This window comes from Naegleria gruberi (assembly GCF_000004985.1).
Source record: "Naegleria gruberi genomic scaffold NAEGRscaffold_8, whole genome shotgun sequence".
Lineage (NCBI taxonomy): Eukaryota > Heterolobosea > Eutetramitea > Acrasida > Naegleriidae > Naegleria > Naegleria gruberi.
The window spans coordinates 618,995-642,824 of record NW_003163319.1 but is presented as its reverse complement, the minus strand read 5'-3'; the positions used below and the strand labels follow the sequence as shown (position 1 = coordinate 642,824).

The window sequence follows — 23,830 nt, the reverse complement described above, 5'->3', positions numbered from 1 at the left end:
ATGAGTGTTTCTCTAACATCAGCCGGAATACGAGTTTTGAATTGAGATAATTGGCTTCCATATAGAATAAGTTGCGCCAATCCAGCATATTCTCCAAATATATTTACAAACTCTTTCATAACTTTTTGAATTTCCTTTTCAGTGAGTGATTTCTTCTTTTTCGAAATGATAGTTTTCATTGATGGATAGCAATTTCTGGCAATTCTAAGAATGTGGACATCTGTTGGAACGCAATCATGACAATCCATGCTATATAATGCAACGCAGGAAGCAACCTTCATACCAACCCCAGAAAATTGTTTCAACTCATTCAATACGTCCAAGCTGGTTGGATACTTTTCTTTATCTCTGAGAGTGTAGAGGTATTTTTCTGGTTTCTCCTTTAATTTCTCAACAGTTTGAACAATGTACTTGGCTCTATATCCAAAATTATGCTTTCTGAATATTTCATTAATATTATTTCACTAACCTGAAATTTAAAACATACTTTAACTCCTTTTCAGTGCATTCCTCTAATTGTTCCAATGTTGGAAACTTGTACATTGGAAATGTTGTCACACCATCATCAATAGTAAATTCTCCCAAACACTCTCCATACTCTTCACACAATACCTGAACCATTTTGGTAATTCTTGAAACATTATTATTCGAACTACAAATAAAGGAAAACAAAGTCTCCAGTGGTTCCATTTTCAATAATCTCCATCCACAATAATATTTTACAATTTTCCCAAACAAGTCTGGGTCAACTTTGGCAAAATGTTCATGCAACTCTTCAATATCATAATTATCAATTTGAAAATAATCGGAAATTAATTGTTCCACTTCCTTTTCATCAAATGAATCACTTGCTGATGAAGAACCATTCGATTCATCAGTACTGCTACTGCTGCTAGCTTTAATATTGATGGGATTTAATTTTCTATAATAAATAAAATTATCATTCTCCTGATGATTACTTGTCAACTCGATAACATTATTTCCAAAAACTCCGACAAATGAATTGCTCGGTTTGAAATGTTTAAAAGTAAATGTTTGACCACACAAAAGTGTTGTTTCTTATATATTCAATAAATTATAAAACAACTCTCTTCTCTCCTTACCTAGATCTAAAATTCTACTTGTTACCGAACCCAATCGTTTACGCATTTTTTTATGAAATGTTTATTTGTAATAAACAATCAAGTATAGAGATTCAATAATAATGGTGCTTTAAAGTATTTATTATTTCATTTTCAGTGGTGAAAGATACGTGTTTTTCTAATAGTAATACTTTTCAATAGAGAAAGTTTGAAATAATTAAGGATTGAGAGTTGAGTAGGGAATTTTGATTACAATATTACCTGTTGTGGTGGATCGTTGGGCTGATGCGTTGGAAGAGTTGACCTCCCTATCAAATCTCAATTGTAAAACTTTACCCTTGATGGTAACACGAACAAAGGTTGGTTGAACATCAATGTCAACATAGCTCAGTGACATGTATTTTCCAGCTGGAATATCCAACACATAATGATCCTTCTCCTGCAATAATTTAAATGCCCATTTTCCTTCATTCTTTTGCATGACTTTGCCATACTTTTCAATCTCTTCTTCTGGAGTGAGAGAAACTCTCTTTCCAAGTCCTAATCCATCCACTTCATTGATTCCATCCAAGTTCTTTTCTTGAGCCTTCTCCTTTGCATTCTTATGTTCGGCCATTTCCTTCTTGTCTTGGTCACGTTGCTCAATATTTTCCTGAATATCTGCCACATTGATTCTTGATTGTTCCTCCTCAATAGATTTCTTGATTTGTTCCTTTAATTGCTCAGCAAGAATTCTCTCACTCTTTGCCACTCGCTCACCATCAAGAATTTGCAAACTAGGAACAGCACCAATAACAAAGAGTCTATAATTCTCAAAGGTAGTGCACGGATTTCCCAACAAGTGCATCTCCCTTAACTTATAATTCTCTCTCAATGATTCAACACTCAACAAGTCCCAAACAAAGTTAGCTGTCAAATCTAATTTTTCCAAATGTTCATTCGATCCCAATCCACTAATTGATGTTATATTATTTACAGCTAAATTCAAATACCTCAAATCTTTGAGGTGATGTAAATTTTGTATAACTCTTATTAAGTTATTTTGCAAGTAGAGAATTTGTAATTCCCTACAATATATCCCTAATACTTCATTGATGGATTCAATTTCAAATTGGTGGAGTGTTATTTCCTTTAGGTTTGATAATTGCCCTTCATTGTGTTCCGATCTCTTCCTGAGTAATAATTCTGTAATTTCAACCATTTTTTTGTTGTTTTTAACTTTTTCCTCCATACAACAATCACTTTAGTTTAACACATTTTAAAAACGATCAATGTAAATATTTTGGAGGGAAATTTCCTTAGTCAACCAAAATGTCACCAATAAAAATAAAGAAATATTATTTAATTTAAGCACTAGTTTGTTTGTGTCTAATCTTTTGAATAATAGCACCAATGGCAAAGATACAAGCCAAAATAAAGCTTAATCCACCAACAACCAAATAAGCAATAGCCAAGAACATATTACGTCCACCAATCCAACTGTTGTTTGTAATGACAACATACTTCTTTCCTTCAAATGTAGAAACATTGAAACGTTGTTGAATCTTGAATGAATAAGTACCAGCCTCAAGAGGAACATTAATGATACGATATAATTTACGGAATGTTGGGAGAGCAGCAGTTCTCATCCAAACAATGAAATCTTCATCAGTGACAGAAGGTAACAAGTGACCTGGTTCACCATAATATTCAGTTGGAGTAATTCTGTTAAAAACTGGACTCTTTGGTGGTCTGAATTTAATGTCAACATCAGAAGACCAAGCAATACCCTTCTTGGTACAATTTGAAACTTCAGAGTGACGAAGACCATCACAAACCAAAGAATTATTTGGACCATACAAACTGATAGTATCGTTGAACATACTCCAAGCAATCAAACCACAAGGACTATAAGTCATGTTGGCATTTGTAGAAAGACCAGTCAAGTTAGCTTGATCTGGACCATAAAAGACAATAGGATAACAATCAGAGTTGGCACTTGTTGGTGTTATCGTATTGTCACCAGCTAATTGAGAATCCGAACGTGATTGAGTATAACGACGATGGTTTTGATAAAAGTTTTCCAAACTATAATACATATAAATTGGTGGTTCCATTCTCTTAGTAACAGTGATAGATGTTACACTTTCACAATATGGTCCTCTACCTGGAAGATTTGATGGTGTATAGTCAAGAGTACAATCTTGGTCGTATCTTTCTCTATATTCTTGTACGTTTTGTGTAGTTACGAGAATTGCCACACCTATTGGAATAAAAACAATAGTAATGACAACAAAACACATAATCACCCAAGGAGGTGAAAGGATTGGTTGCCAAGCTGGTAACTTTTGTTGAGTAAAAGCCAAATCTATTGTTTTTCGATAATTTGTTGTTGTAGTAAGTAATTAATTGTATCAATAATTTGATAAGAAGTAATTGATGGGCAAACATTGGTGTAGATTTTCCGCAAAATAATAATCAAAATTCCATCCAAATTAATAATAATATTATGATGTGGTCATCAATTTCAGCAGCGTATTAACGATTTAAATATTCTCTTTAGAATCATCACAACAATATAAATAAAACAAACCTCTTGGCTTTTTAGACTTTTTAACTTCTTCTGGCATTATATATATTCTTCAAAAACTCTTCCCTATTATTAAAATTTCTTGTCAATACCAAAATCAAAAATCGTTTTTCTTGTTGTGGTGGCAAAGAAAGAGGCGCGGTAGAATAGGATGATGAATTTTTTAAAAATGAATTAGAAGACGGCAACAGAAAAACGAAGAAAAATCAGTTCGGCCCTTTAAAAATAACGTCTCCTCTTAGAACGTTCCAATTCATACATTTGAGGACGATTGTCAAGACTTTAGATAAAAGGAACGACATTTGAATGCGATCTATTGAGAAAGGTTTTGGTAACTGGATAATAGAATGTGTATTTGTGAGAAAGAATGGATAATTCATAAACTATTGAAATGGATCTAATAAAGAAGAATACTGTTCGAAAGAAATTTTGAGAAAGTGAGCTAATCTCAATAACTGTTCAACTTTTAATTATTTGAAATCGTTCAGTAGGACAGATTCAATGTTTAGAAAATAGTGTATTCTTGTAAAGAACTGTCTGCAGCGCATGCTAAATAACACTTATTTTACTAATTTATATTTATTAAGTGTTGCAATGATTATTGGAAAAGGTTTAGCGATACTATGCAGCATAAAAATCCATTCCAACTAGTAAACTTACTCCTGGTCTGTAAAATTACCAGGGTTACTCATTAACAAGGTCGACCCAAGTCCATAACCAAGATCATCTTATACATTGTATAAATCCATCAGCACACTGCATAAGCAGCATTATAGTATATGTCCTTTTTAGGTACGTAGTAGAGACCACATAACAATGTCGCTGAAACTGGCTGTTTGGTCATGAACATGACTCAAAATTTTTGGAATAAGCATCCTTAGTTTACCAAAGGACCATTGTAAGAATTGGTAAACCTTGCCCAAATAGGATAACAGTAAAGATGATTACCTTCATCATTCCATTCATACAGGTCCTTAATATCGTCTTCCTCAATATTCCTCAATGTTTTCAGATTTTTGATGACAATGATCAAAGTATCAACGGTATTTTCTGAGGACAATTGTATTTTCACTTGTTCATCTTATTCTTAACACTCTGATCTCCTTAACAAATGGCATATTTAAACAACCTAAAATGGATTTCTGTTTGTTCAAAGTATTTAATAAGGCACCCAAACAACAGGCATCGATATCATGCCTCAAACTTTGTTGCGTGGTGAGCGATGTTGAGCGGACGATTGAAAAACTTTTGATTACAGTACAGTAAAACCCAACATTTTTATTTGGGAAGATACAGCTATCCAAGAGGAGAAAAAACAAAAAGATTGCAACAACATTGATTGGCAAGATAACACTGCCCCACCTAATACTAGCTCACGACAATCACATACTGTGCGACCATTAGCAACAGTCACTAAGGCAATTAACCTAACCACTGAATGGCTGATCTATTTTGGTAGGAAACGGAGCTTTGTTTAAGATTGATATCAATACTAATTATTTGTGTGTTTCACATTCATAACTCTACACATACATGTTATAACATTATTTCACAACTGCTACTACGCTACTAAATAATACCTTCTCAACAATCCTTAAGAAATATGGGCGGCTCAAATTCTGTAATGAACAAAGGGTCATCCCAAGCAGATAAATACCAAATGTCATCGACTAATTCCCAATCAACAATGGTTTCCCAACAATCCTCTCCAAAATCATCCAATAATTCTTTAAGGAAATCATTTACACCTCTTCCTCCTCCTAATAGTACAGTGCCCGATGAAGAGGATGATAATGCAGATGAGGTTCTCTATACGAGCAGCGAATACATGTTCGATAGGGAGCTTCCTGTGTGGTTCTACTCGAGCAATTATAATGGATCTTTGGGAAGTAGGAGAGGTTCTCTCAAAAAGACTCGATCCTTAGTGATGGATAGCACATCATCCAACAACCGGGAAGAGGCTAACACCAATTCACCACCTCCTAAAAAAAGCACCAGCTATCAAAAATTGCACAGGCAAGATTCCCCACCCTCACCAACACATTCCAATTCATCTCCACTATTATTTTCAACACCTCCTCGACAAAGACCAAGCTTACTGACTAGTGTACTGAAAAATTCATCAGCACAAACCACTCCACCACCTCCAAAAGGAAATCAAGTATCTCCTTCTCATCACTGTACATCTACAACTGATTTTTCTTCATTCAATCCAGTACCTTCTCCATCTATACCAATACGAAGAGTTGAGAGTGTGGAAAATTTTAGATCTAGGTCACAATCTGTCCCAATTGATTCAATCAATTCTGATACTAGACAAGTTTCTAAACGAAACTCCATTACATGTTTTGTGAGTGAATCAAAAGACATGGATGAATTGCAAATTCTTGTGACACCTCCAGCTTCCCCTCATGAATATATGAGTCCATCAAACTCTCTCACCATTCGATCAATAGATAGTGAAATGAGATTGGCTAAAAGAGAAAAGAGAGAGAAAAAGAAAAAGACTTTGGAATTGAAAAAGAAACAGGCAGCATCGAGTGCTGCCATCATGATGTCACAGGCCAGTTTACCTCCTCTCTTCCAAAAAATACAAATGCATTCTACTCCAAATCGTCTCAAGTCTAAGGAATTGGATGAACCATCCAAGCAAATGATTCGAGTGAAATAAACATGCAAGTTCTCATTAAAGAAAAGCCTCCAAATATTGATAATTAACATAAGATACCGACTGTAAAAAAGTGGTCTGTTAATAGGAACAAAATTTACATAGGCAAATATTGCAGCGTAATAGCAATTTGTTATTTCAGTGTTAAATGAGGATATTTTAACGCATATGGCCAATTATAGCTGTGTATAAGATCACATATGTATGAGTAGGGTTTAGAGTTGGTGTATAGCCCAAATCAATCCAATTTGAGAAATACCATATGCAAGATATCTGATATTGTACCTAATAGCCTCTGGCCAACTTTTAGAATTATCTACACCAATAAATGCAACACAAGAAAATCCAAATATTATAATATTCTTAATGGAAAGTAAACTCAAAACTTGTACAATCAAGAGTAATGGCAGTAAAGTTGTCAAAATTAATGTTGATTTTAGTGGTGATTCTTTGCAATTCTCCTTATATTCAACATCCACATAAATAAACTTGGAAATCTCGTCCGATTTGTATTGAAGATAGAGGACCGATCTTGAAAACTGTTGCACATCATAAAATCCCACGATAGATGCAATTAGAAATACAATCATCCTTAATAGGCTTCCACTTTCCACTGGCATCGCCAACAAACAGTAGAATATCCAAAATGGACGAAGAAAAATTTGTATAATTGTCCTTGGGTATTGAAAACTCAAAAATTGATTCGTGTTTACAATGTTGCTCTTCAAATTTCTGAATGTATGCTCAGCAAGTGTAAACCTTAATAGAGTGGGCATTAAACAATTCAATAAACTTTCAATCAGTACATGAAAAATTATGACCCATTCGAAAGATTTTCTGAGAAGCAATTTTGTCTCTTCTTCCTCTGTTGTGTGTTCTAAATTAGATTCTTTCGAATTTTCATATCCTCTCATAGAGGATGGAAATAAAATCCAATCAACTATCAACCATGCTGAAACTAATCCAAACATGGCTTGAATAATAAACGAAGACCATGATGAAACCTCTCTAAAAACTGGAGGAATTAATGGACTAAATACTCTCGATTGATGGTGTAAATTTCTCGTCTTGGAATCTATTCTAAAGTGATGCTCCTGAGGTATCCGTTTTGGTTGTAGATCTTCAGGAGAGTGTAAATGATTAACATCAAATTCACCTCCAATATTACCACTTGCATTATTAGAATTTTGATTATTATTATTATTGGAGGAATTGGAACGATTCAAAATATTATTATAGGCCGCAGCAGCAGTGTTAGGTGAGGGAGGTGTGGTTGAAATTCGAATGAAAGGAGGAGATTCATCCCTTCTGTGATGAGAATTTTTCAATTCCGATGCAGACATTCAGAATTTGATTTTAATTCAATTTTTTAATATCCATTCCTTGAAGGTGTGCGATCTGCTGAAAGTTTGATAGATGGCCACCAATATTCTTATTTCATGACAAACACTAATTTTAGTTTTTGGCGCCAAGCAAAACTACAAAAAAATGTCTCAATCAGCTAAGAGTACCCGATCGAGCGTAACATCCTTGCTATCGCCTACTAAGAATATTGCACCACATACAGTGAGAGGAAATAGTCAACAAAATGTGGCAATGGGAGGGTTTACAAGTCGAGAGGAGATGATTTCTCACTTTGAAAAGGATATTGTCATACCTAATTTTGTACCACTATCAGATTACATGTTTATTAATGGTTGTTTGGAAATGAATGAAGTGGATTTGTTGGAACATTTTAGTAAAGCGTTGGGAGTTACGGATTATCTTGTAAAATTAAGATCATCAATATTGTTGGATTGGTTTTGTAATATTATTGCATTTTGTAAGGAGCATTCATTTTCAACAAGACAAACATTGGAGCTTGTAAAATTATTGGAAATATTAAGGAAAGGAATACTCCAATCTGAAAATAATTCTCCTCAATTTCCAACAGAAGTTGAAATGCAAGAATTTGCAAGGACAACATTATTTGAAATGAGCAAGCCTCTTTCAGAAGAGACATTGGTCGAAATTGAAAAGCAAATTATAGATGAAGAAAAAAGGTTGGAAGAGGAAAAATCCAAACAAGAAAAGGATAAGAAAAAGAAACCTTCCTCATCAGCCTCAACAAAGAAAAAACAACTCTCAAAAGAAGAGGAAGAAGAAGAAAAGAGAAGACAAGAGGAGGAGCAACAACAAGCCATTGAAAGAGCTAGAGTTGAAAAACAAAGAAAAGATGAATATAGAAGCAAGATCCCTTTATTCAATATTGATGACGTTGCAGTCATTATTGATTTCATTTTAAAAACTGTTGTTCAACACTACAACCTGTATAGATATATATTCGAGGAGGAACAACCATTAAGGGAATCACTTTATCAAGTGGATGTGGATACAATCATGCTTGAATGTGTCTATCCTCTTTCATCCATGCTTCAAGAAGCTGCCTATACGCAAAAGAAAGAAGACGAAAAGAAAGCAAAGGAAGAGGCTGAGCAAAAGAAACGCGAGGAAGAAGAACAGGAACGTATTCGTCTCGAACATGAAGCTCGTGAAAGGTATGAGAGAGAAAAGGCTGAAAGAAACGCTCCCAAATTGACTGATGAAAATTTGAAGGAAATTGCCGAATATTTGAAACATGAGGTAATGACCAAAATTGAAGAGAAGGTTTCAGTAGTGGAAAGTAAGGTTAAGGCAACTGAAGACATTACTCTAAATTCACCTAAATTACCTGTCAATAATCCTCCAAGTAGACCTCAATCAAGAAGTAAATAAATATTTATTGCATTTCACTTTGTAATTGCATCATCCACTGATTTATATCTATATTGGCTGTTTCTCCACACAGGTGAAAATAGCAAAATTTGAGCCATTGACCTGATCCAACACATTGAGCATTCATTTCTTTCAGTCTCTTTCTCAATCCACGATCACTAGTAACAAACAAACAACTCTCCGCATTCCCAGCAATATTCTGTTTGTTTGCCAAATCAGCAAGCATATCATCTGCAATTTCAAATCCAAAATCCTGTGCTGACGACACAACAAATGTGTCATCTCCATTCAACATTCCATTGTTTGTTGTGGAGGAATCAAAGCAAATGTGGAAACGAATATTGGGTCTACCTAGCATTACTTGTAAATGACCTTGGAAAAGTTTGGCAATGTAAATTAAGAGATTTTCTCCCTTAGCCTTGTCCTTATTGAATAATACTATTGTTCTCAATGCATATGTAATGTACAACATGTTATTGGCATCGATGTAAATGTACTGTATGTGCTGAGGCAAATTATGTTGAAATTCTTGTGTGGTAGCATCGTATAGTTCAATATCATCTCGTGCAAGCTTTTCATTTTCATCTTTGAGTATATTTTTGTGCTCTGTTTGAGCTTTCTGTTTCATTTCTCTCTTTACCATTTTGGCTTGTTTGTCTTCTAGCCGTTCTTGTATCTTATCCATCTTTTTGGCAAGTTTTTCCACTTTCCTAGTAAGCTTTGGAGGAAGAGGTGGTGCACTTGGTTCAGAACCACTTGTCAACTGTATTGGACTTGCTACCATAACAGAAGGAGGTGTACCTTCAAGAGCAATTGGTGATGATCCTCCAAAACCTTCCATAACATGATGTTTACTAATCTTGTCCATAATTTTTCTTTCTTTTCTTTCCAATTTGTGCTGAATCTTTTCCAGTTTTTTCGTTTGTTTTTCTTTTAATTTTTCTTGTCTCTTATTTTCCTTTTCCATTCGTCTTTCATCATCGGATTTTACTCGAGTAATCATTACAAGTTCAAATTTGTTATTTCCACATGTTGTTGAGGTTTCTAGAGCAAGAGCCCATTCTTCATCACTGGAAACAGTGATTGTATCTTTATCATTATCCACATAGGTTACTCCGATGCATGCCAATCTTTTTAATTCGAAAGCAATATTCAAATATTTGGCAAGATCCGAGAAGGTTGCATGTTGATTTGGATCGTATTCAAATGCTATATTTTTGGGAGGTTTAACAAGAGCAACCGCGAGCAACAGTTGTTTCATTTTTTAATCTAATTATAATTTTATTAGGTATTTACAAAATCTTTATTTCCTCACTAACCCTCTGGAGGCAGGGAAAGGTTGACCAGAATCTGATTTATCTGTTTTTGGCCTGCTTGTTTTAGCTGGATTAGATGAAGAAGGTCTCGATTTTCTCATTGATGCGTTAGAGTCTTGGGATTCATAGCTTGTGTGGACTTGTGGTTGTTCGTTTGCGAAACGGTAGTCTTCTGTTGTTCTTTCTGGCATTTCCATTGAGAGGTCTATAACATTTTCACTCTTATATCTTGGATTAGAGTTTCCAATAACAGAGTAAGCTACAGCTCTCTTTAGTCCTGAAGCTGAAATAGGTCTTCCTTTTCGTTGATGATTACCAGCCAAAAAAACTGATTGAATCTTCCATTCATCTTCTTCATCAACCCAGACAGCCCTCTCCTCAATCTTCTTGACCTCTTCAGGAGGAATGAAATGTTCCATAATCTTCATTCTCAACTTTAGATCTCTTTCAAGTTGTCTGATAGTATACAGGTAATCTTCTCTTTCTTGTTGGAATTCTTTTTGGAGATCCGAAATTTCAGCTTTTGCTGCTTCAAACTTGGACCACAATTTTTTGAGCTTTTTAGTCTTAACCTGAACTTCTTCTTGAATACTGCTGTATCTTTCTTCCATCATGATATTCTTTTCTTGTTGTTCTTCCATTTCTCTCTTTAATTGCATAGCTACACGTTCCTTATCTTCAATTTCTTGTTTTTGCTTTAAAATTTGTTCTCTTTGTTCAGCATTGACTTGTTCTAGCTGACCACCATGCACCAATTTGGATTGGAGCTCCATAAGCTTGTTTTGAATCTTTTCCTTATTCTTTCGTTCTTGCTCAAGAGCATCATGACGAATTTTAAGTTCATGTTCGATTTTAGCTTTTTCTTCTTCAATTCTCTTTTGTTGCTCAACCAAACCCTTCTTTTCTTCGTCTGATTTTTGCTTCATAGCCTCGATAATTTGTTGTTTCTCCTTTTCCTTTTCTTCTTTGAGTTTGTGTAATTGCTCTTCGTTAACAGCTGCCGAAGATAAGTTGATTTGTTTGTCATTTGCATCGTTAACAATAACAGTGGTAGTTGAGCTTCCCACCACCATTGAAGATGCAGAGACAGCTTGTGATTGTGTTAATTGAGCTCTCAAAGCCTCAATTTGTTCTTGTAATTGTCTAAGAAGAGCATCCTTTGGATCTTCATTGATTCTTGGTTTGTTTTGGATATGTTTGGCTCTGTCAGCATATCTCAATGTGGACAAAGTTTCTTCATAGTTGAAATCTGCTGGTGAAAAGTTTGCAACCATTACAGTTTTTGTATTACCACCAAGTGAATCTTGTAAAAGTCTTGTAAGTTTGGAATCTCTGTATGGAACGTGTTTTCCTTTACCTTCAACGAGAGCTGAAATAACGTTACCAAGAGCACTGAGAGACAAGTTAATTTTACAACCTTCCTTCAATCTGTCACCAGTGGCACCTGTTTTTTCAGCTCTTTCAGAACCAGCAAGATCTACCAAGTTCAATTTACCTTGTTTCAATTTACCTTTCTTCTCTTGTTTGGTGTCGTCCAACATATCAATTGTGATCATGAAAATAGAGTGAGATCTACTTGAGTCCTTATTCATATTAGTTTCTCCCTTAACTCTATTTTTAGAACCGATAGCTAAAATCTTATTGACCTCCTTTAATTCTTTTACCAACACTGAGGAGGCATTGAGTGTAATACCGTCCTTTGTTTCTTTCAAATCGAGCTTTTTTCCAACTTCAGATTTAGGAACTAGCAAATCTCTGATTTCTTCATTGTAAATTTCGATCATTGATATATTTACAAGGTATGTGATATTCTTTGGTGCATCATCAATAAGTTCAAATACTCTACAAACTGAGTTAAAAATAAGACCTCTCAATTCCAATGGTTCAGGTTTACCTTCCATACTATTGTTTTCATTTAAATCCTCAATTCACTATTAGAAACTTACGTGTGTGTCTTACCTGTAATATTAAATTAGTAAATTAGTGTATTAAATTAAATAGTACGTACCACTTCCTGTTTGACCATAACAAAATACTGTTCCATTATAACCATCCATGACGCTCTCAACGATCGGTTTTGCAGTTGCTTGAAAGACTTCACCCTGTGTTGCACTATTTTAATTAAGTATTCTGCCAATTTCAATTACTACTTACTCCATGTCAAAAACAGCATCAAAGGTGAATGGAGGTTTTGGAGGTTCATTTTCATTCTTTGTTAAAATAACCTGGTTTGCGTTTTTATCTATTTCCACACATTTTTTGGATTTCCTTTCCGTTTCTCTTGTGTTGAATGGCCTACATCTGACACAGACCCTCACAGATTCTGTTTTTGCTGAAACAGCTGTTGCTGGAGGCATTTTGATATCAATTATACAAAGCCGAAGAGGTTATTTAGATAAGTAATACAAAAGCTTTCTCACGGCTTTTTAATATTTTTTTTTAAAGTTGAGAAACACCTCAACCACAAAATCGTAATGCTTTCAGTACATTGAGCGGGAAAGTTGGTTGTTATAGAATATCAGAATCTCTGTTATATTAATAACTCAAATCAGAAAAATGAATAATCCAATTGTGATAATAGTTCCTTTATTTTAATGTGTTTTACCGTGGTTGTGTATGGTTTATTTGTGTTCTGGTGGATGTGGCCTATTGTAACCCAAAATTGGGGTAACAAAAGCATTAAAGTAAGTACCTTGAATTGGAGCACCTTCCTTCAACAGAATATTTTCCATGTCATTGACCTTTTCTTCTCTCTTCAAAGTTTCTCTAATGAATGATCCTTCTTCCTTCATATTTTCTGGAATTGAATCATAAAAGTTCTTCAACAAATCGAACGAGGCTCTCATTTCCTTCAAATTCTTAAGTAAAGAGATATAAACCAAAGAGTCCTTGCTGACGTGTTCCAAAATTTGATTCATGTTATCCTTTTGACCCAATTTAGCATAGGTTTGTAAGAGTATGGTACCAAATGCTTGTGGATCATGTAATTGCTTGTATGTGTTATTGACACCAATACGAGTACTAATATCTTTGGAATAGGCCTTAGCCATCAATGAAAAATCAGCTGCTGTTGGCTTTTCAATTGAAAGGAAAGTTGATTCAACATCTTCAAGCTTGGCTTGTTCGGTTCTCAATAATTGCACCATTTTACTGGTTTCCTTCGACAATGTATCGACACGTTCACTTGAAACTCTTTGGAGAGCTTTAGAAATTAATTTAACTTGACCTTCAACAAAAACTTCAAATGTAATAGGATCTTCATGAACAACTTTTTGTCCCAAATAATAGGACTCTTGAGATTGTTTAGAAGCTCCAGTTTGTGTGGCTGATTGAAGAGTCAAGGTATCCATCTTGGTATCACCAAACAAGAATGTATCAAAAGCAAACTTGGAGGCATCGGTAGTGGTAGGTGTTGCTTTTTGTGATGATGTGTTAGAGTCAGTGCTCTTCAATTCTTCGAAAATACTTCTCATGAGAACAGATGATGAATCCTTTTGTGGTTGTTGTTGTTGTTTCTTATTTGGGCGCTTGTTGTTGTTGTTATTGTCCTCTTCAAAGGCTTGAGTAAGAGATTTGAAAATATCATTGTCGTTGGAGTCCTTAACATCGAATATGGAACCAATGTTGTTATTCAAAGAGACATGATAACCGGATGCTGGTTGAATAAACTTGAGGTGTGTTGATGATGGACGAACAAGTAATTGACGGGTAGCGCGTTTGAGCATTTTTTATAATAATAATATTTTGCAAATAATTTTTTTGCTATTCATTTTTATAAAGGCTTTTAATTTTTACGAATTTTTCAATGTTGTGTTAAAAGTTTGATCTTGTAAGGGTACATGTAGCATATTGAACTAGTTTGAAATAAAAATTTGTTTTAATAAACTCGAATAAATTAAAATCTTAGAAGCAACTTTACCAACTAGTTAGCTGCTTAAACGTTAATGTTTTGTTTGATTGGAACGACAATATTAGCAACTGTGAAACCAAAGAAGAGAGCCAAACCAACCCAGAAAATTTCAAATAACAAATTCAAACCCTCTGTTGTTTCCTTGAAAACAAAGGCAGCAATACCTCTGAAAGACATTGAACCAGGACCTAAAAGAAGAGCACCAATACCAACGACCATAATGGACGGCTTTTTGGAAATGAGTGTGAAAATATTACCCATAATACCAATCAAGATACCACCAATAATTGTACCTGCTTCAGTGTTGTGCATGACACTCGAAAGATAGAAGGCAACAATGTGGGCACTAACAGTAGACAAGGTAATGTAAATGATTGAGAATGCATGTTTTGGAACTCTTCTGGTAAATACAATATTAAGGGCCAATCCAATCATGATAATGAATCTGAACCACAGTGGAATGGCTTCTCTTTCTGGCGGGTTGATTTCACTTTCTCCCAAATGAGGAATGTTAGTAACAATGACATTAGTAATGAGGAAGCCAAAACCTAATTTTAGGATAACCACAAAAGAGACAACAAAACGACAAATACCACTCAATAAAGCACCAGTAGCAATTTCGTAACAAGCAACAGCCATAGGTTGACCAGGTAAAAATTGCCACGTTGCAGCCAATGCAACCAAAGAAACAGAAACTTCAAATTTTCCATAAAATATAGCTTTCATAATTATACCAACAATACCAGCAGTAACTGTAGCCATAATTTGTTGGACATTCCTATAAAATGCAAACCTCTGGAAGAACATTTGCATTAATGCAATAGCCAAACCAGATGAAAGACAAGTTAATAGCTCAGCCACGTTACCACTCCACAATAGGCCAAAAAGACCTGGACATATAAAGTGCATGAAAATGTGGAAAACTGGATGTTCATATACATTTGGAGCAGAAACAATTCTAGCAATTTCTTTTCTTGCTTCGTCAACTCCCAAACGACCACGAGCAATATTCATGGCAACATTATCTAACTTGGAAAGTTTGTCCAAGTTCAACATTTGTGTTTCAACCTTAACATAAAATGTTCTATTTTCTGCTTCTCTCATCTTTTGACCAAAAGCAAACCAAATACCAACTGGTGTAATATTGAAATAAGCATCTATACCAAAATAGGTACAGACAAGTGTCAAGTGATATTCAGTTCTGTTAGCACTGATACCATAAAGAGTCAGAGCATACCCTAAATCCAAAATTAAAGATTGTACCTTCATCTTGTCTTCTTCACTCAATTCAGTATATAAAACTCTGCTTTCAGATCTTTCAGATCTAAAACAACTAATAATTTTTTCTATTATTCCTTTATCAGATGGTTTCTTTTCTTCCTCCTCCTCTTCTTCTTCTTCTTCTTCAAGAGCAGCCTCCTTTTTTCTTGCTCTCTTGTACTTTTTCATAAACCATCCTCTGAGTTTTCTTTTTTGTGATGGTAGAAGAACTGGTTGATCCTTTTGCATGATTCTTGTTTTGGCAGCAGAGAATAAATCTACTACCTTTTCTTTGAATGAAGAAGCTGCAGAAACAAGTCCCATTTTTTCCTCACCCTTATTACTTGGTTCAATTGGTTGTTGATCGTATTGATTCATCATTTCATGGTGATGTCCTTGTGGATTTTTTACATTGAGAGCTGGACGAAGATGTGAATGACTATGTTTGATACTATCTACTATTGTTTGTTTTTCTCCGATTGGTACTAATTGTTCGGCAACAAAACCTTTAATATCTTCGTCATTCAAAATTGCTAAAGCATCCAAATCTGTAGAACTGGCAAAACTTGCTATCGAATCTATTGAAGATGCAGAAGTATTACCTGCTGACATGTAGAGACCGTGTTGAGGCCTATAATCATCCTCTCTTGCAAAGAATGAACCATTGTGATCAACTACCATTTCACTAACATCATCATTGCCTCCAATTGTGATTACATGAGAATCACCTTGTGTGGCTGTATATTCATAGTCGTCAGTACCATGATGAATATGTCTTTGTTTTTCAAAGGATGTATTATTGTCACCCAATTCAACATCACCCTCATCCAATTGTTGTACACCAGCAAATTCGTGAAGTTTTAGTTTTCTTCCTGGTTTGTTAAAGGAAGGGCTTGGTGATTCATGTCCATAAACACTTCTAAATTGTTGATTTCCTTCCGAGGTTGGTGTTCCATAATTTGGAACTGTATGAGATGTTGCTGATGCTGATGGTGAGGAAACGTTTATTACTCATTGTTGTTTCCCTCTGGATTGGGTGAACGTTTCATTTTTTTTAAAAATAATTTATTTTCTCTTCTGTTTTTGTTTCTGTATCCTGATTTGAGAAGGTGATCCATATTACCTATGCTGTGATGAAAATCAACGATATCTCCTATTTTATGACAATTAGTTTTAACTTATTGTAATTTATTAATAATTATTTAAAAAATGAAAGAAAAGAATTGAATTCAATAAATAAATGATTTTATTTTTATTCAATATTAATTTTAAAAAAATGTTAAAACATCAAGGGCTTATTTCTAGGTCGACTAAATCATTTAATATTCAATTCGGAAATGTTTTAAACCTTCGGAAATTAATCCCTCAACAAAATCCAATCAAAAATAATATAAATAGCATTACGGAACGAAGATATTCACTTTTGAGAGGAGAGTATGTTTTTAAAATTAGTAAATAGTTGAAGAATATATTAATTACACACAATAATAGTAAAGAGCAAGAGGAATTATCAAGAGCTGAAAAGGCAGAATCCATTCGTAAAAGAGTCAATGCCATGAACAAACCTGATGATGAATCCGATTCCTTGAAGGAAAAGAAAAAGGACTCCATCCAGTATGCCAACAAGTCATTCACAGAAATTTTGGCAAATATCTTGCGAGGTTCCATGAGATTTTTCGCTCAAAATTATTATTTAGGTTTTGGTTTAGTCTTGACATTGGCTATTGTTTATACGCTGGATGTTTTTAATTTGAGATCGGAAAGTTTACTCTCAGAAAGAGCAAAACTAGAAGAACGTGAGTGGAAATAGGAAAAATCAATACTGCTTATCCAATTCATCGACTCTACATTGAAAGCTAATGAATATCTCATAGAAAATATTCGTAGGAATAACATTATTTCTTAAAACTTTGAAAACTTCCCGCCATTTTGAGTACAAAAAAAAATTAATGGTTATTAAAACAACAATACTTGTAATTCATCATCAAAGTTTATAGAATATATATTTGAAGAATACACCACTGCTCATCTGAATAATTCTTCAATGTTGGGTGTGGCAGATAGTGAAGCTGGTGTAAGACTGCTTCGGATTCAAGATAGAAGACCTTTTCAAAGACCTACTCAACAACAATTACCACCTTATTATCCTCACCAACCACAATTACCAAATATTTATCCACCTCATCATCATGTAAATAATCCATACATTAATCGACCTCCACCCCCTCCTAGACAATCCAGATATGATGAAAGTGTTCTTCTCAACCCTAACCGTACAATCACTGATCGTGAAGTACCTTCCGATGAGTATTTAGATAGGGATACTCATCGTTTACATCAAGATTTGTACTATCATACTAATAATCAGATCCCCTTCCATCCAGTCCCTTTCCCATTCCCTCAACATCAACAAGTTCCTTATCATCCCTATCATCCTTACGTACCTCCACCACAACCTAAGTTATTGAACCCAGATGGAAAACTCAAAAAGAAGGAAAAGAAATCAAAAAACAGAGAAAAACTATTATTGGATCCATTCAATCCTTCACATAATATTATTCAAACAGAAGATCTCAAAAAAGATCAAAAGAAAAAGCAAAGGCTACTCTACAAACGATTCGATTCGAAAGAAAACTCTGTTGCTGACAATATTTCTATTCAACTTTTGAAATCAAACTTTCCACAGTACAATCAAAAGCAAATATTACCAACATATGTTGAGGAGTCAACAGTTGAGGAATCTTCAATAATTGACACCAGTGATAAGGGTGTTCAAATTGATTTAAAAACACAAGAAAAACCAATCCAAACAAAACAAACATCCCCACCTGTAAAAATTGAACCAAAGAAGGAGGAACCAAAGGATTGTAAGGATCACCTATTCGATGCCTTTAGACATTCGGGGCATTTGCATTCTAGGATTATTGACCTGGAAACATATTTTCAAATTCTTGAAAAGCAAGAGCGCGAGGGGAATGATAACTCTCTTCTAGACATTGCCATTTTAAACAATACAAATCTATTTCCAGAAAAGCCACCACAAGCTGCTTCTTCCCAAATTCCTGCTTTTCAGGCTGATATTCCAATTCATAACGTAAGCAACATTCCTCTCTTCAATTCCAATGAGCAGAAAATACCCAAATCCAATGAAGTTCATATTGTCTATGAATTGGAAGATTACATGCCAACTACCCTTTCAAATTCATTGAGAAAATCAGTAACAATTTCAGACAAACCAACAATTTTGACCTATTCCAACACTAAAATTCAACCAGTTCAACAATCCATTGCCAATATGCCTATCCATTCTGTTACTGAACAATCATATCCAATACAGAAAGAATCTATTGCCAAGGAATTAATACCACAACTTGAGAAACCAGTCGAGCCAGCCATCCCAAAAAGAATAATTGAAGAAACTCCTAAAAAAGCAGAACCAAAGAAACCCGTCGAGATTTTACCTGCAAAGATAGAAACTGTTGTGAAATCAGAGCCGGTTATTGAGGATGAAGAACCAAAACCACCACCATTCGAAGAGAGGGTGATAATTCTAGGAGAAGAAAAGAAAGAAGAACAACCAGAAGAAACTCTTCACAAACCTTACGTCCCTCCCGTGTACTTGGATAAAATTATTTATATTGATGATTTGAGGAAGAAGGATAGTCCAAAACAACCAGAATCAACCATTGATATGACACCAGTTGAAATACCTTACTATGAAGAACGAGTGATACATATTGGGAGAGAGGATCCAAAAGAAGAAGACATTCATCAGGTTGACTATGATGATAATATTAGTGTATCCACAATTGGAAGCCAAGAAACCTACCAAGACTATCTGCAACGAATTGGTATTGATATTGATAATATGCCATTTTCTTCTGAGGCTGTTAGAAGAAAATTGGAAATGCAACTTGCCATCTCCACAAGGAATTCTCTCAACTTTTCCAGAGGAAGCTTATTATTGCCAAGTGATTTTGATGACAATTTAATGAGTACTCTTGCTTCCACATTAATGAGAGACACTATAAAATCAACCAAAGTTGATACAGAAAATTCAGACAAGGTCAATAGAGAAGAAGATGTTGGTCCCTCCCAAACAGAAACAATTGAAAAGGCACTAAGAAACATTCTTAAAAACTCCAAGATCAAATCAAAACTGGAAAAGTTGAAAGAAGCAAATGTTGACACTGCATTGCTTAATAAGAAAAATATCCACATTGCAGAAATTGAAGAATATAAGAAATTGACTTCCCTTGTAGAAACAGAGTATATGAAAAATGCAGACTATTTGCTTGCTCAAACAGAACAATTAAAGAAAGAAACCAAGGAGGCAATAGAAAAGATTGATACGCAACTTGGACGAAATGCAAGAGAACGATTTAACGAAACTATTGAAACTATTTACAATCAGAGAAGATAATAAATAAGATCTTTATTCAAGTAAATTCAATTTCCAAGATAACTTGTCCAAATCACCACCAATAATTTCAGCAACTTTTCTTGGATATCTTGTTGGAGGAACTGGTTCATTTTCAATTTGTGGAGGTTGGAATGGTTCTTCAATCAATTCGGCATTGTCACGACAAGTCTTGATAAGGGTTTCGAGACCAACTTGTAAAGCTTTAGCCTCCTCGAATTTGTCAAAGTAAATAAGAACTTCCAAAAGTGAAGAAACGGAAGAAATAGACACTGATGATGGTATAAGGGATTCAATTCTTGAAACCAAAGTACCTTCTTCAAATGGTGAACCCTTCTTCAGTTTTTCTCTATTCTTCTTCTTTCTTGAAATTGTTCTCTTTGAAACGACTGATGAAACAGATGATCTTGTAGATAAAACTGAGACACCAGAATAACCACTGATACCACTTTGCATACTACTAGCCTCTGAGAGAGCATCAAAATTGTGTGGCATATCTTCACCAAATTCTCCATCATTATGTTGTTGTAATAATAATTGTTCTCTCAATATTCTTTCCTTTTCCTCTCTCAATTCCTTAAGACGACTAATATATTTGGACAATTTAGTCTCATTTTCGGCCAAGTCATTGGTAATTTCCTTAGCAGAATCAAAAACTCCTTGTTTGATGTGGGTTTCAATAAGATCGCTTCTTCCAGTTGAAATGGCAACTCTGATTGCTTCCTTCCATTCCTTACCAGCAACCAATCTAAGAACAGCCTCTTCATTATCATTGAGGTAATCACGACAAATATTTGAGGAGGCAATATAGTTCTTCTTAGCTTCCATGATAATCATAGCACTCTTAGCAATCTTCTTAATGTCTTGAGCTTGTTGATTCAAAGTTTTGGTAAGTGAGAATACAAATTCATATTCACCAGCTTCCAAGAATGATTGTTGAGCCTTTTCGAACTTTTTGCATTTGAGGAAAGAGAAGGCAGCTTGTTTGTGATTGCCAACAGAAACCAAATAATCACCATAAGCTTCAAAAATAACTAAAAGCTTATCCTTGTCACTTTCATATAATTGCATACCCAATTTAAAGAGACCCTTTTCTCTAATGAGAGCAACAGCTTCAGGGAAATGTTCAGCACCTGCCTTGGAAATATTTTCCAAAGCCTTTTCAAATCTTGACAGATGCATATCTATACTGTATTGTCTATAATATTGTTCCATTTTCTTGAGATTAGCCAAGAATGGAAGGTACTCTTTTGGATCCTTTTGAGATTTTTGAGCAACCATCAAAACTAAATCAAAGTCGTACATTCCCAAAGCAATATCATAAAGAATATTGACATCAATCAAGAATACCAAATAACTCAAAGCTTCATCAGCTTCTGAATGCTTTCTTTCATTAGCAGCTTTGAGCTCTCTAATTAATTGCAAAGCTTCTTCTAACATTGGTGCTTGATATTTAGCATAGGTTGTCAGAATAGAGGAAATAAACTTCTTCTTATCAACTTCATTAAGGACTTCTCTGAGCTTGTCGCAAATTCTGTTAATCTTGTTAACTTCAGTGATTGTGGTTTGATGTTCGCCCTTTACTGTTTTACCATCAGAATGATAACCAGCAAATTTAGTCTTGGTAATGTCTTCATTGGTCAAGGTTGAAATGAACAAGTTGATATAGTCTGCATTATCAACATCTTCAACGAACTTCTTTGCATTGTTAATGAATGATTCTGGGTTGTGGTCATAAATAATATTCATATCAATTCTGTACTTTCTAGTTGCAACAACAGCCTTTCCATATTCAAAGTTATTCAATAATGATCTAACTCTAGAGAGTACAAGAGCCTTAGGGGTAATACCTTCCAAGTTACCTCTTGGCATTTGAAGAATAACGTTAAGATCTGATGGAACTGCACAAACTAATCTGGCACCTCTTTCAATTTCTCTAAAGGTTTCATCGTACTTTGAAGTTGGGCCACTAGCAGCAATATCAACAGCATCATAAACTGAAAGATGGAGATTGATAATTCTCAACTTGTGTGACATGGTTGTGAAAAGTAAGAATTGATCAGTGAGAGAGAATGAGGAACAATTGGAAACAACATTGTGTGAACCAATAAATAAAATACCTCTATGATTCAAACCAACAACAACTTCTTCCTCGCCCATCATGGTTGGAGCAATAATTTGACATGGATATTCGAATCTTTCTTCTAATTCTTCTGGAATATCTTCATTAATCTTTTGTTTAAAGAGAGCACCAGATTCTCCTTCAATGAACAAATTACCGGTATATGAATGGTAAGCAATTCTGAGAATGGATTCAGGATAGGAGACTTCTCTTGTTTCACACGTGAAATCTTCATTAATAGTACAAATAACCAAGGCATCTGATTTACCTGGAATTGTAAGTGGAACAAAACAGAAAGTATTCTCATTAATCATGGTCAAAAGTCTAACTGGATTATTTGAAAGTGGTTTGATAGATCCTAGTTTGCTTGGTGGTAAACCAAATTTTGGTGGTTTGTTAGAGGTGGAAAATTGATAGAGGTGGAATGATCCATCAGATAACTGAGCAAGACATCTTGAAGAATCACTGAATGAAACACAATTAATTGGTAAATCAAATGTAATACTTTCAGCACACATTGGAGGAGGAATGACAGCATATCTGAGTGGTGTCAAATTCAATTTCAATCCATTAATCACGGCCATGAAACATGGATTTTCTGATGTCATTCCATGTGACATGTTGTGATCCCAGCATAAATCATAACAATAATAATTAGCATTCTTACAGAAAATGTGAAGTCTATATGCTGATTCTGAATCCCAAGTAATATGAGTTGGAGCTTGTTCACTTTCATTGAATGAATATTCTTGTTTGAGATACCAATGATAATTTCCTCTGTACCACAATTGAACAAGGACTGTATTTTCTCTACTAGCTGATTTGAATGTGACACACAAAACATCTGAAGTGGAATTCCATTGAAGTGAATAAATATCACTCATTCCCTTTTCTAAAACAAAATCATAATGTTGCAAACCATTTCTTTCAAAGAAAGCAATAGTAGTTTCCTTTTTACCAGGATGGTATTGGTGTGTACCAATAATACTACCATCAGGTCTATAATGAACAACATTACCCAATAAACCATCAATTGGTTCCGACTTTGAAACTAAATTTCCATTTCTTTCCCAAACTCTTAACCATCTCTTTCCATCGGATGGATCCATACTATTTAAAACAAAGTATTGACCATCATTTCTCCAACTAATTTCAACTGGTAAAGGTCTATTTATGAAACGAGAGGAAACTTCCTCTGTAAGTTTTGCTTGTTGTTTAACAGCAGTATTTGTACTAGTATTGGATTTTGTTGGTATTAAATCGGAAGGAGCTTCTGTGAGAGTTTCAAAATGTTTGGACATGGTAAGTAAATTTCCATTACCTGTTGAGAAGATGACAATTTCTTGATCAGGACTCCAAGACATTGCGTTGATACCCTCTTCAATAGAAGCTGTAATTTCACTAGTATCATTAGAAATATTAAAAGTAATAATATCAAATTGAGAAATAATAATAAGTGATTCCAATTCTGCAACATATTGAATATCAATCATTTCTGCTTGTGGTGTAATTCCATCAATATCTCCAAGATTAACCGTCTTTACTATAGCACCCTCTTTAATATCCACTTGAAAGAGAATACCATTCTTTGATAATCCGAACAAGACATCACTGTCGGTGGAGGTACAAGAAACAACTTCATCATTGTTGGCAATCAGAGCTTCAACAAGAGAAATTTCTTGATGATGAATTAATTGGAGGTTTCTCATTTTTTTTGCAAAGTATTATG

At 34.6% G+C, this 23,830-nt stretch overlaps 10 protein-coding genes across 10 annotated transcripts; 3 read left to right on the top strand and 7 right to left on the bottom strand.

Annotated features, from left to right (window-relative positions):
* Positions 1-175: 175 nt before the first annotated feature.
* Positions 176-1,149, bottom strand: NAEGRDRAFT_63944 (uncharacterized protein; the record flags this gene model as incomplete). Its single annotated transcript, XM_002680708.1, has 4 exons — positions 176-220; positions 288-438; positions 470-896; positions 1,104-1,149. 4 exons carry the CDS (start codon positions 1,147-1,149, stop codon positions 176-178), a joined length of 669 nt encoding a protein of 222 aa, XP_002680754.1.
* A 150-nt stretch (positions 1,150-1,299) lies between these two features.
* Positions 1,300-2,283, bottom strand: NAEGRDRAFT_31069 (uncharacterized protein; the record flags this gene model as incomplete). Its single annotated transcript, XM_002680707.1, has 1 exon — positions 1,300-2,283. The coding sequence occupies one exon, from the start codon at positions 2,281-2,283 to the stop codon at positions 1,300-1,302; it is 984 nt and encodes a 327-aa protein (XP_002680753.1).
* Positions 2,284-2,404: 121 nt separating this feature from the next.
* Positions 2,405-3,691, bottom strand: NAEGRDRAFT_78607 (uncharacterized protein; the record flags this gene model as incomplete). The annotated part of the gene is made up of 2 exons (XM_002680706.1): positions 2,405-3,429; positions 3,655-3,691. The coding sequence occupies 2 exons, from the start codon at positions 3,689-3,691 to the stop codon at positions 2,429-2,431; spliced, it is 1,038 nt and encodes a 345-aa protein (XP_002680752.1). The 3' UTR covers positions 2,405-2,428.
* Positions 3,692-5,254: 1,563 nt separating this feature from the next.
* On the top strand, positions 5,255-6,322 carry NAEGRDRAFT_46742 (uncharacterized protein; the record flags this gene model as incomplete). The annotated part of the gene is made up of 1 exon (XM_002680878.1): positions 5,255-6,322. One exon carries the CDS (start codon positions 5,255-5,257, stop codon positions 6,320-6,322), a length of 1,068 nt encoding a protein of 355 aa, XP_002680924.1.
* A 1,485-nt stretch (positions 6,323-7,807) lies between these two features.
* On the top strand, positions 7,808-9,073 carry NAEGRDRAFT_63940 (uncharacterized protein; the record flags this gene model as incomplete). The annotated part of the gene is made up of 1 exon (XM_002680877.1): positions 7,808-9,073. The coding sequence occupies one exon, from the start codon at positions 7,808-7,810 to the stop codon at positions 9,071-9,073; it is 1,266 nt and encodes a 421-aa protein (XP_002680923.1).
* Positions 9,074-10,376: 1,303 nt separating this feature from the next.
* Positions 10,377-12,746, bottom strand: NAEGRDRAFT_63939 (uncharacterized protein; the record flags this gene model as incomplete). The annotated part of the gene is made up of 4 exons (XM_002680705.1): positions 10,377-12,291; positions 12,336-12,348; positions 12,398-12,501; positions 12,544-12,746. The coding sequence occupies 4 exons, from the start codon at positions 12,744-12,746 to the stop codon at positions 10,377-10,379; spliced, it is 2,235 nt and encodes a 744-aa protein (XP_002680751.1).
* Positions 12,747-13,010: 264 nt separating this feature from the next.
* On the bottom strand, positions 13,011-14,114 carry NAEGRDRAFT_63938 (uncharacterized protein; the record flags this gene model as incomplete). The annotated part of the gene is made up of 1 exon (XM_002680704.1): positions 13,011-14,114. One exon carries the CDS (start codon positions 14,112-14,114, stop codon positions 13,011-13,013), a length of 1,104 nt encoding a protein of 367 aa, XP_002680750.1.
* A 133-nt stretch (positions 14,115-14,247) lies between these two features.
* On the bottom strand, positions 14,248-16,240 carry NAEGRDRAFT_57151 (DUF1212 domain-containing protein; the record flags this gene model as incomplete). The annotated part of the gene is made up of 1 exon (XM_002680703.1): positions 14,248-16,240. The coding sequence occupies one exon, from the start codon at positions 16,238-16,240 to the stop codon at positions 14,324-14,326; it is 1,917 nt and encodes a 638-aa protein (XP_002680749.1). The 3' UTR covers positions 14,248-14,323.
* An 874-nt stretch (positions 16,241-17,114) lies between these two features.
* On the top strand, positions 17,115-19,534 carry NAEGRDRAFT_46737 (uncharacterized protein; the record flags this gene model as incomplete). The annotated part of the gene is made up of 3 exons (XM_002680876.1): positions 17,115-17,355; positions 17,620-19,448; positions 19,511-19,534. The coding sequence occupies 3 exons, from the start codon at positions 17,115-17,117 to the stop codon at positions 19,532-19,534; spliced, it is 2,094 nt and encodes a 697-aa protein (XP_002680922.1).
* A 443-nt stretch (positions 19,535-19,977) lies between these two features.
* On the bottom strand, positions 19,978-23,810 carry NAEGRDRAFT_78605 (RNA polymerase II elongator complex subunit; the record flags this gene model as incomplete). Its single annotated transcript, XM_002680702.1, has 1 exon — positions 19,978-23,810. The coding sequence occupies one exon, from the start codon at positions 23,808-23,810 to the stop codon at positions 19,995-19,997; it is 3,816 nt and encodes a 1,271-aa protein (XP_002680748.1). The 3' UTR covers positions 19,978-19,994.
* Positions 23,811-23,830: the final 20 nt, after the last annotated feature.